Source organism: Humulus lupulus, chromosome 8 (assembly GCF_963169125.1).
Source record: "Humulus lupulus chromosome 8, drHumLupu1.1, whole genome shotgun sequence".
Lineage (NCBI taxonomy): Eukaryota > Viridiplantae > Streptophyta > Magnoliopsida > Rosales > Cannabaceae > Humulus > Humulus lupulus.
The window spans coordinates 81,581,369-81,594,095 of NC_084800.1; the positions used below are offsets into that span (position 1 = coordinate 81,581,369).

The window sequence follows — 12,727 nt, forward strand, 5'->3', positions numbered from 1 at the left end:
ATAATACATGAATAAACGCAAATATGATAAACTAATATTTACATATACTAAATTAAAAAATACATAAATATTATAATTATAAATAACACAATATAAATAACTATAATATAATTAGCAATTATAATTAATCTAGACAATAATTATAATGAACAATAATAACAACAAAATAAATACTGAGACCTGTACACACAGTTTTCTTAAAATAAATTTGCACGAGAAAAGAGAAACATCTTACAACTAATATGGGACTAAAATCCCAATTAATTTTTCTATTCAACACAAAAGAATTCTAACAATGAAACATCCATTTTGTCTCAAACTTAATTTCACTGGCTCCCACTATACATATAAATATAAATATAAATTTACATCATCTTCATGATCATGAAGAATAGAAGTATTCAATCATAACTCAGGCATATCGATCGAGTATTTCATTTATTTGACCTCTAATTTTGCATATAATGAATTTAATAAAAAATACATTTAATTAAGCAACTGAAGGCGCTATAAGAAATGGTTTAAATGTCAATAGCACTCCGATAGCCTCAACCAAATTGAGGATGAAGAAAACCAACTGCATACCTGCATTAAAATAGAGCACCAGTATTACTATTTAGTAGAGATTCTCACAACTTTTGTTGAAATATTAATATTAACAATAAACAAAGGACAATTCTATATGAACATGAATATATGATATATATATATACATATATATATATATATTACCTGGTAGGATGGGTGCGTTCAAACGCTTTTCTGACCAAGAGAATCTGTAGAATACAAATAATTAACAAAGGGAGTGATTTTTATATGCAAGATAAATCATAAGTTCATAACTCAGAATTGTTAGGAAAGAAACAAAATGATTTTTAATTAGGAAGCCAATCATAAACCCCTTTTTATTTAAGGGAAATACTTGGCCTCGTTAAAACTTCGAGATCAAAACTTTTTTGGAGAAAAAACTCAAGAGAAAAAAGAATGTCAATGGAATATTATTGATAATAACCATTAGCTTAAATACAAGAATTAATACAATATGCCATAACATATGGTCATTTTTTAATCAATTTAACCTGTCTAAGGTCTAACAATATGCATATTAAAAGCTCTCTTTTGGATACATGTACTTTTTTTTAATAATTGAAATGAAGGGGTAAGATATATATGGTATATTTGTACACATGTAACCCTAATTTTTTTTATATATGGTAGTACTCATTATAGTCACAACAAAGCTCATGCAAATTTAAAAAAAAAAATGAATAATTTATGGTACCGAAAATAGTATCTAAAACAATATTTACCCTCGTGATAAAACTAAAAGTTTTGAACCTCTTTCGGTACCCTATATTATTAAGATTTTCTTGAAAATTTAGAAAATATTCGATGTGACTACAATAAACACTGTTATAGAAAATTAAAATCATAACTTATTCATGTGGGTAAAAATATACGATTCACTAAAGTAATACAAAAAATTCGTACACTATTATAATCGTGCCATAAATATATATATTATTAATATAGTGTTTGAGAAATCATTATCATCCGGTTTATATTCAAAGTAAAAACAAAAGTCGTAAGTGTAACAATAAAAGCCTTTAAGGCATAAAAATTTACAAAATCATTTCTCTCTCAAATCTATTATTGATTAGGAAAATAAAAAAGATTGATTATTACTTACATTGCACCACCAGCAGCTGGACCAACAGCTTTAAATAAAGACATTGCAGTCATAGCAATGCCATTAGCAGCACCTCTTTGATCTTGATCCTGTTGTTACATTAATTTTATGACACCTAATTAACCATTGATCTTACTAATTTATTTACTACCTAAATCAGATCCAATTCTGATTTTAAAATATATAAATAAAAGAGAGAGAGAGAGAGAAAAGAACAAAATACCACTGCTCTGTTTTGCAGAATGAACATGCCAGTGACAATGGAAATCTGGTCACATAAAAATGTTAGTCCAAGCGAGTAATAAGAGGGTTACAAGAAAACACCAAAGTTTAATACCTTAACTTTCCTATGGTAATTTCTGTTTTTATGACCATTGAAATTAACTAATAAACCTCTTTAATTTAGACATTAATATAGATAGCAATATTAATGTACCTTCTACATTAGAAATTTGAAGCTTGACATTGACATTTTGCTAACAATTTAACACTATTCCTCACTCCTTTTTGAGCCCATTTATAATCAAATTAAAAGTTTAATTTATGAGGTTTATATATAATATTAACTTACACATAAGACATTCTTTATCAGTGATGCAATGTTTATCAAGATCCAAGTGGTGAAGCCTGACAGCAAAGCTATGAATGGGTAACATGCCAATAGAGGTATTGATATGATCTGTTTATAGAGGACAAAATATGATACAAAATTAGTACAAAATCGAAGAATATATTATAAAGAAATAGTTGCCTTTTTCCAAAGAACATTACCCCTCCAATACGAGAGACCATTATTGGGCCAATTAGATTTTCCACGTACGGGTATAATAGCATTTGGAAGACCATTAGACCACAACCTAGAATGAAACATTGCATGAGTTTATAGATATGTAAAAGTATATCAAATATTAACCAATAATGATCAAATGCGCACCTGAGAAAGCAAGAACTTCACCAACATTCTGAGTTGAGTAACTCAAGCCCCCAAACTTTTTGGGACTCACAGCCCATAATGAGAAAATCTAAATAAATAAATAAAAGCTTAATTATTGTCACTTAAACCTCACGTAATATGAGAACATGTAATAAATTGTACGATTAATAATAGTATTATTACCTCTGAGTATGCCATGTCATGAAGTGAGAAAACTGAATAAACAATTATAGATGACATTAAGGGCCAATTTTTCAGAAGGCTTTTCTTGGAATGAGTTTGCTTCTGATGATCTTCAGCTTTATAATTCTCTTTCTTTTGTGGTTCATCAGTTTCAAAACTTAAAGAATGTGCTGCTTCCAACCCTTCAATCAGGTTACTGCTTGACGATCTGTTATTTCCACTGTGATTGTGTAATGTTTCCTGTAAAGTTGTAAGTAAAAAATAAATAATATAAATTATGATTGTGAAAATTAATATGCAAATAAAAAAGAAATATGAATTTATATAAATTAAGGATAAAAATACTAACCGGAAGCCAAAAACAAGGAATAGCTACTCCAAGTGCAAATATTGATATACAAAGGCAAGGTAAGAAATATGGAAACCTGCTTAAAATAAAATATTATCATTAGAGGGTGATAGTATTAACCTCTATTTCAACCTCTTAGTCAATTTTTGTTTTTAAAAACATATATCAGAGCATTTTTTTTCCTATTTTTTTGTCACGGCAGTGTTCATTATAGTTACAGCATCTTTCCTGTAAATTTTTGAAAAATTTCGAATAGTTTACATTGTCGAAAACAGAGTTACTGATATTCCGGTTTACCACGCGTATTATATAAAATACAAATATGTTTTCGGCACTATAAATTATTCAAAATATTTCAAAAATTTGCAAGAAGGATATTGTAACTACAACAAATACAGTCGTGAAAAAAATACTCTAATATGTAATTTTAAAAATAAATATTGACTAAGAGGTTGAAATTGGAGGTTTAATGTATTATTATTATTTATTTTGTGCTCAAGATTAGATGTACATAAATTATCATTATGTTATTGGTGAAATTAAATTGAATAAATAAATAAATAGAGTACCTCCCAAGGAATGAATTTTGTGAAATAATATTTGGATATTTGTCTGCTGGCTGAATAAAAAAATGAAGAAAAATATTAGAAATTATTAAAGATGGTTAAATGGTCTAGTATTATGCCATCAAAGAATTAATTATTCACATAATATTAGGAAATAAAAAGTTGGTTCTTGAATCAACATCTTCAATCCAATTTTAATATTATCATGTTCAACCAATATATACAAAAACAAATCATTTAAAGCATTTAAACAGTTCGAAAATTAAATTACAAATTTTAAATGATTTATTATGAATGATAAACCCTAATATTTAGAATCAAATTAAAAAGAAACGAACAAAAATTATTTAGAAGTACCTGAGCTAAAAAGCCTCCCAAAGCCGGGCCTATGATCAACCCTATGCCCCATGCCGTACTAACCTGATATCAAAATATTATTTATTGCAAATAATTAAAATAATATTAATGTATAATTAGTCACTATCAAATAATTTTTGTTTTATAGCTTTTTTTGATAATTTAGTTCTAAAATTTTATAACTAGGAGTTCTTTAAGGAATGAAACAAATATAAAAATATTAAGTCATCGAGTCATTTATAAAAATATAAATAACTATGTTAATCATCAATTGATTTTTAGATGAAAAATATAATTCATATCAATTCTATTGCAAAATCTTTAAACATTCATTTAGTTTTGTTATGTATCATTTAACTCTCATTTTTATCATATGTATTTAATTAGTACACTTGTGAGATCTCACCGTTGAGATTCCTATAGCTTGGTATTCTTCGCGGAATAATTCACTTGCATAAGCCTGCCAAATAATACAATTAAAAAGTTTAATATATTAATTGACAAGTAATTAGGTAAAAGTTTACTATAATCAAGCTAATATTATAATGGTTAGGGGTAAAATCACCTTGACCAAATAAGAAAGAACCAACAATAAATAATCAGTATTTTCTCAACAAAAAAAAAAACTAAATAATAAGTGGTGCATATATAGAAAAAACTATTATCCGAGCAAAAGAATGGAGGATCCATTCAAGAAAGGAGGAAGGAGATAAAGAAATTAGAGACCGCTTGTTAACATAAGCTAACAAGTGAAAATGGGGATAAAAAGGTAAGGGTAGACAGAAATGAGTAAAAAAATTAAGGCAAAGAAAGACTAAAGGATAAAAAAAATGTGACTATGAATTTTTATTATACTAGGTCTCGGCAATAATAATATTTTATCAAATAAAAGTAAGAATAAAGGCATATATAAAACACTAAACAACATCCCAAAAATAAAGAGTATGTAAAGGCATATAATTATTGAGAGCTTCTTTGGGTGACCCTCTTGTTTTACCATGAAAGGACTCTATTTTTGGTCCATACAAACCTAAGATTTTTTATATGACGGTAAGTATCTCACTAGTTTTCGGGATTTACGGTATCGAAATCGAGGTTGTAACAGTAAGTTAAGTGTCAAAATCAATGTTGAAACAATCAGTTGCACACTTCAATTGACTGTTTTAAACTTGATTTCAGCACTATAAATCTCGAAAACTGGTGAGATACATGCTATAACTACAACTAATACCATTATATATATTTATATATAAAATTGAGTTATAATTTATCCGCATACCAAAAATAGAGATATTCCTACAAATAGAAAGAAAAATGACACCCATAAAACAAAAGCGACGCCACCACAAAGAATTTTCATTTAACTAATATGTTTATAAGATAATTCTATGGTGCAGGTATGCACTTTTTGTATTTCCCAGCTCGTGAATAGTTTTTGGTGTATTTTTTTTATGACCGTGTATATTGTAGTTATTTAGAGCATCCTGTAAATTTTCAAGAAATTCTGAATAATTAACATTGCCGAAAACTAGGTTTAAACAAGTTGTTTTCCATGCGCATAAAAAAAATTAATCATACGTCCAACAACCTGTTTGAACCTAGTTTTCGACACGGTAAATTATTCAAAATTTCTTGAAAATTTACAAATTACTTTAAATAACTAAAATAAACATAATCATAAAAAAAATCGTGCCTAAAATTTTTTCACGAGCTAGAAATATAAAAAATATGCACCACAAAAGTATCCTATGGTCATATTTGGTGGAAACTTTCATCTTTATTTTGAGTGGTAAACTTAAGGCATAGGAAAACGAGTACTATGGTGGTACCTTTATTGGGCCAAGTAAACCATTGAAACATCCAAGAAAAAACCGGGTAGTTAAGGCCATCCAAAAGTTCACACTAAGTCCAAACAAAGCGTTGAAAATAACCCTGAGGTAAATAAAAAAAAAAAAAAAAGAACACCGTCAAAACACAATAATAATAACAAAGTATACACCTTGAGATAAATCAGTACAATGAAATAATTAAGTTACTAACACTGTGAAAGTTCCTATTATTATGACTGGTTTTCTACCATAGCGATCGGCCACATGTCCCCATAAAACAGACGTCAATGCTCTGCCCAACATATACGAAGATCCTTCACAAATTTTTAAGTAATTTTGTCAGATATTTTTAATTAAAAATAAGAAAATAATTATATAATTATACTGAATAAATAAACTCACCAACATAACCAGCATAGTATCCAATATCCTCCTCTCGTTTAGCAACATTTAAATCCCTAATCTGCAAATGTAAATGACATTGACACAATAAATTAACAAATTAGAAATATTTTAATTTTAGACATGGTCACGATTTGTAGAAAAAAATGTAACTAAATAAATATATCATCTTTATAATATTGTAACTCAAAAATTTGATCATAAAAATAATGTAACTAAATGTACTTATATTAGGGACAAAATATAATAAAATATTACCTTTTAGTTATGACTAAACGTTACATGTAATAAAATAAAATAAAAATTACTAGCAACTACTTGTTTTAAGTGAACTATACTTTATAAACTTTAATTAGCACTAAATTAAGTGGCATCATTCGTGTTTGACTTATGAAATTAAAGTTAGTAATTGGCATCATTTGAGTTACACTTTAAAATATTAGATATATATGTATAAATCTTTAGTTGTAATTAAAAATGATGTTCATTTTGCATTATTTAGAAACTTTAGCATAATATAATAAGGTGTCGTAGGTGGAACATATATAATAAATATCATGTGTATCGCAATCATGCATATAACATTATTAGAGTTTTCTTTTCTTAAAAAAAAAAATATCACATATATTAGTGTTTATAATCTAAAAAATTTGAATCAAAATTTCTGATAAATTACCGTGTCTTATAATATATTCAATTAATATAATATTAATACTTCATTTAATTTTTCTTTTTTAAAAAAACTGTCACCTTATCTAGTAATATAATATGTCAAAATTAAATAAGATATCAAAATTATTTTGATTGGACATCTTATATGACATAATAATATCACAGGAATCTTAATTCAAAAAATTTAGCTCACCACCATTATTAGTCACGTGCCAATTAATTTGTGGTTCAAAGATTTTACAAAACATTTATAATTTTATTAATGTTGACGTGGGTTATCAAGAAGGGGACATATGAATGGCCAAATTAATAGTACTGCTTTCATCTGAAAAGACAATCCAACGGCTATGATTATTCGACAATTATGGATGAGGAAAATTCATGACCAATGATAGGGACCACACAGATTTTTTTTTCAAACAGGACCCAGACATATTGATTATGGAGATAAAAACAGAACAAATAAATAAATTCTTAGAAAGGTAGGAAGAGAATTCTGATACAAATTAATAGAAAGACTCACCATGAAATAGAGGAATGGAAAGAGAGACGATATTGGCAAAGCTGAAAATTTAAGCAAAAATCAAAAGGAAAGATATTAATTAGGGTTACGTAAGGCATGATGAAACAAAATATTATGTTACTATTGATCACATTATCAAAATCCATAAAATATTGAGTTGTGCTACACAGCTTACCCTTTTATTCCGATATTTAAAATAAGGTGTAAACATAAATTATAAAAAAGGTTAAAATATACACTCACATATTATTTGAGAACTGTTCAATAGGGCTCTTATACACGGGTGGCCCACTATAATTTCTAAATATATCTCTTAGAGCATTTTCATTGGGTGTTATACTCCATTATTTAAAATACCTCATCAAAACATATTTTTTTTTATTTTACCTCTAAATTTTACATTATATCATACATCAACTTCTCTATATATTTTTCTGCATCATTTAAATATTATATTTTTAAACATATTTTATTACTTAAAGTAAAATAAAATAATTGAAAAAAAAAAAAAAATAAATAAATATATACTAATTGGAGAGAGAAAGCTTATAAAGAAAAATAATAATATTAAAATATTATATAAATGATATGTAAATGTTATGTAAATGTAGAGATGGATTAATTGGAGTTTGTGCATAGCTATTATAAATATATGTATAAAGGAGCTGATGGAAGATGTTTTTACGAGTTTTAGCTAAATATTATAAAGAAAGTGTATTATACAATATATCACAAAAACATACATTTTTATAATTTACCTCAAAATTTTTACATTATACCATATATCTGCTTCTTTACATTATTTATATATTATATTTTTAAAAATATTTTATTCATTTTAAGAAATAAAATAATTAAACATAATAGTATCACACTCATATATATATATACAAAAGTTTATAAAAAAATAATAAAATATTTATAACGTGATGAATAATATTTCACTACATATAAAGAAATACTATTCATTTAGGTAAAAAAATATAACTTTACATCATCCAATAGAAGGCTACTTAACTATTTTTTCTTTATATTATAAAGAATAACACATTTTAGCTCATCCAATGTAAGTGCTCTTATTCAATGTAATGTAAAAAGTAAGTTATATAACAATACTGTTTGATAAATAGTTAGAAACAAACTTATTTAATAATTTATATAAAAACTACAGCTAAAAACTAAAGTCTATAAAATTTAACTTTTAACTTTTTCAAAAATAATTTTTTAAAAAAACTACTATATATTACTTAAAATAAATTAATATTATAATAAAATATCAATATTTAGTTCTTAATTTTTTTTGTCCAAAAAATATTTTTATAATTTATATTTCTTAGATATTATTTTATTTTAGTAAGTTTAAATTAATAAATCAAGTTTATTATACACTATAACATTATTTTTTGTTTCTTATAGAATTTTTAAATTATAGTTTATAACTTAATTTTGTATATTTGTGATTATATCATGACCGAAAATATAATATCATTATTATTATAATTTTAATATTAGCTACATCTGCTTTTATAATACTAGATACAAGCAACGTGTAATATGCACATTTGTTTAGTTTTATTTATAGAATTTATTAATTATTTTTATTAAATTTATATTAATATTATATAAATTTTGAAATAAATATCCTATTTTAATTAAATAATTTATTTATTTTTGTTTAAGTTTATGTTTGTTCTAGTATTTGAATTTGGGAGTGACAACAATAGATTATATATTATATGTTTAATGTAATATTAAATATTATACGTGGATTTTAAATTTAAGTTTCTTAATAGTTTTTTTTTTTTAAACAATTTGTTGCTAATTCACAATAAATTATATTATATGCTTAATATGATATTATTATAATAAAGTGAGTTTAAGTTTAAGTTTAATTAAATTTTATTTAATTTATAAATTGTATGATTTTATTATTTTTAAATAATTATCATTGTAAAATATGTAAAAAAATATCATATTTTAATTTATTTAATTATTTATTATTTAAAAATAATTATTATTGTAAAATATCTGAAAAATATAATATTTTAATTTTTTTAATTATTTATTATTTTTAAATAATTATCATTATAAAATATCTAAAAAATATCATATTTTAATTTTTTAATTATTTATTTTATTTAATTTAAGTTTAAATGTTTACAAACTACCATTAAATATAAGAATATTCTGTTAAATATAAGAATATTTTGTTAAATTTAACATTAAAAAAAATAAAAAACCGTTAAAACTAAGAATTTCTGCTATCTACACACTTATTATATAATAAATATATATTATATAATATAATATTATTGTTTATGATCATTTTAATAGTCTCTTATAAAAAAATATTTAATTTAAACATGTGAATTTGTTTTAATAAAATAAATATAACATCATAATACTACTTTTTCAACTCACATTACTTTAAAATCTGTAATTTACCAAACACTTAATAACTTTTTCCTATAACACAACTGCAGTTGTTGCTTTTTACCTTTTAGCTGTACCAAACTAACCCTATGTCATTATTTTATATATAATATTATTTATTTATTTAAAATTTATATTACAATTATATAAATTTTATCATAATAATAATAATTAATAAATTCTATAAATAAATACATCACAATTTATGAATAAATACATCCTGACAAATGTATAAATTTCACAATTTATGGTTACCTCTTCCTATTCATAATAATAAATTTTAAACAACAAACCAATAATTAATAAATTCTATAAATAAATACATCCTGACAATGAATAAATTTCACAATTTATGAATAAATACATCTTGACAAATGAATAAATTTCACAATTTATGGTTACCTCTTCCTATTCATTATAATAAATTTTAAACAAACCAAACTGATTTCTCAAAAGATGAAACGCCACCTAATTACTACACAAGCATAAGCAGGAATATAATTTTCAGCTTGTAATAAGAAAAACTTTAGTACAAAAGAGAGAAATGCATAAAATCAATTAATAAGGAATCCTGGTTTTATATGCTAACTATATTGAATCTATATAATATGTATTCATATATATATCTACACGTATTACTTCCGTGATAGGAGGATAACGACAAAGACAAGTTGTTTATCACAACTAAACCAATCTAATTAAAAAAAAACATATGGGTCCACATATTTATGGCCCAACTTTCGAGGAGCTAGCTAGAAGGAGTTGCGTTTTTTATTTTTCAATATATATTAAATATGTAAATCATTTGGGAAAGTACAAGCTTGGACGTGTTATGTTTGTACACTCAACTCCATCAACCAAATATGCACTTAGACTCTCAATAAGTTTTCTTCTAATCACCTTATTAGTTAAAATAAGGTCATAAATTTTTAAGTAATATGTTTTTTGTTTGCTGATCAAATTATTGGGAGGAAAAATAAAACTTTCCCGAAGTTGTCGATTAACTATGGTATTGATATATGAGAGATTCAAACGAAACAATGGTCCTAGAAAGATTATAGGAATGATCTTAAACAAAAATAGATGAAAAAAAAAAGAATGGAGAGGATAATATAATGTAGTGAAGTTATTTTGATGGAAAAGATATTAATTATTAAAATTGCTATGTGTGATTGGTTCGTGATTGGAAAACTGTATTTTTGAAAAGTGGATTCTGAAAAGAAAATCTGAATTTAGTGACTAAAAACATGTTTTTGAAAATGGGATTGATTTAATGTTAGTAAACTGTTTTTGAGTTTTAAAAAATTAAATTTGTGATTTGTATTAAATTTAAAAATATAATAGAAACTAAAATATGTGGGATTTTGAAAAATAATTTTACAAAACTGAGAAAACAATATAAATTATATGAGATTTTGGAAAATAATTTTACAAATATGAGAAAACAAGTTTTTCTTGTTTTCTAAATTATAACAATATTTTGATTATGATAGTTTTCAAAAATACCATACCAATCATATATTTTAGTAGGTCCACTCATTTTAAATTTTTGAAAACATAAAATCAAATCTAAATCTCTTACCAATCACACCCTATATTATCTTTTTGAAAAAGGTTATTTTGTATATTCTATTTTGTTTTTTTGTTATGGATTCCTCCATTTTTGGAAGGATTCAAATTTATGGGTTTGAATCTCTCATCTCGCTTACTCTTTCTCTTTCTCTTTCTCCCTTTATCTCTCCCCTTACACCCCTCTTCGTCCACCTTTCTCATCTCTCCCAAACATGGTGTAAAAATGTAAAGGAATCTAATTTTTTTGTTAGGTTTTTGAATCCCCAGGTAAAACCATACAGATTTTGAATTTCTGATAGACTTTTTTTTTATATATATTTATAAAAGAAATGGTTATAAAAATTCCACCAAGATTGTAATCCTCCTCCGGGTCTTCCCTCCACCCAGAAAAAGAAAACAGAGAGAGAATAAGATTATTATTACGTACCACTAGCGATGACGATAGCCCATATGCGAAAGAGGTCTCGAAAAGGGAAACCTTGCTGCAAATTTTTATATTTCTCAACCTTGCAGCCTGGGCAGTCGGGGTGGTAGTAGTACTCCTTCAAAAGCAACCCCTCTCTACACTCATCTTTATCATTATTTCCTTCCATTTTTGTTGGTTTCACAAAGCCAAAACACACACACACAGAGACTATCCTTTAATTATGAGAAACCAATAAATCTCTCTCTCTCTCTCTCTCGTTTACATAATATATTTATATGATATGATAAAGTACGTTACAACTAGCTGTAGCAAGCAGCCGTATGAGATTTGAAGTCAGTCAAAAGTGGCAGTTTTAATGTATATTTGAAGACAAAGAAAGGGGGAGATGTGTTTGCAACAGTGAATACAAAGGCAGCCAGCTGGAGTAAGAAACACCACGTAATATTACCCTATATCTACGCCAATCAAATCTTACCCCTACATATAGAATATAATTATTTGTATTTCTTCAAATAAAATTATACATATAAAAATAAAGAAATAAATTAAGTATTTATTGTGCTGGCAATAATTTATTCTGTCAATGTTGGGAATATATATTTTATTTTTTCACTGTTATGGTTGTCGTTATCCATACGAGAATGAGAGAACAATAAAATTCAAATTCTATTTCGCTTTTTATTCGTGTCCATGTCCTGATGTGACCCTTAATTTGTTCTTTCACTCTTGACAAGGGACTATTCACAATTCATCACATGGCTAGATGATTTTTTTGGAAGTGCATTATTAT

The 12,727-nt window shown here is 25.4% G+C and overlaps 1 protein-coding gene across 1 annotated transcript; it reads right to left on the reverse strand.

Moving 5' to 3' along the window:
- Positions 1–243: 243 nt before the first annotated feature.
- LOC133797948 (protein ZINC INDUCED FACILITATOR-LIKE 1-like) lies at positions 244–12,265 on the reverse strand. The gene is made up of 17 exons (XM_062236085.1): positions 11,938–12,265; positions 7,506–7,546; positions 6,311–6,371; positions 6,120–6,222; positions 5,909–6,011; positions 4,486–4,539; positions 4,080–4,142; positions 3,726–3,775; positions 3,157–3,232; positions 2,808–3,047; positions 2,625–2,712; positions 2,462–2,547; positions 2,262–2,369; positions 1,914–1,958; positions 1,691–1,779; positions 733–776; positions 244–585 (listed from the first exon to the last, which is right to left on the reverse strand). Exons 1-17 carry the CDS (start codon positions 12,101–12,103, stop codon positions 491–493), a joined length of 1,512 nt encoding a protein of 503 aa, XP_062092069.1. The 5' UTR covers positions 12,104–12,265; the 3' UTR covers positions 244–490.
- Positions 12,266–12,727: the final 462 nt, after the last annotated feature.

Bases quoted from the DNA above. Each gene is read 5' to 3' on its own strand.
- LOC133797948 (XM_062236085.1), bottom strand. From the start codon at position 12,103: ATGGAAGGAAATAATGATAAAGATGAGTGTAGAGAGGGGTTGCTTTTG. The intron at 4,143-4,485 runs GTGAGATCTCAC...TTTTGATATCAG, and splicing joins AAGCTATAGGAATCTCAACG to GTTAGTACGGCATGGGGCAT. The intron at 2,713-2,807 runs GTAATAATACTA...TTATTTATTTAG, and splicing joins ATGACATGGCATACTCAGAG to ATTTTCTCATTATGGGCTGT.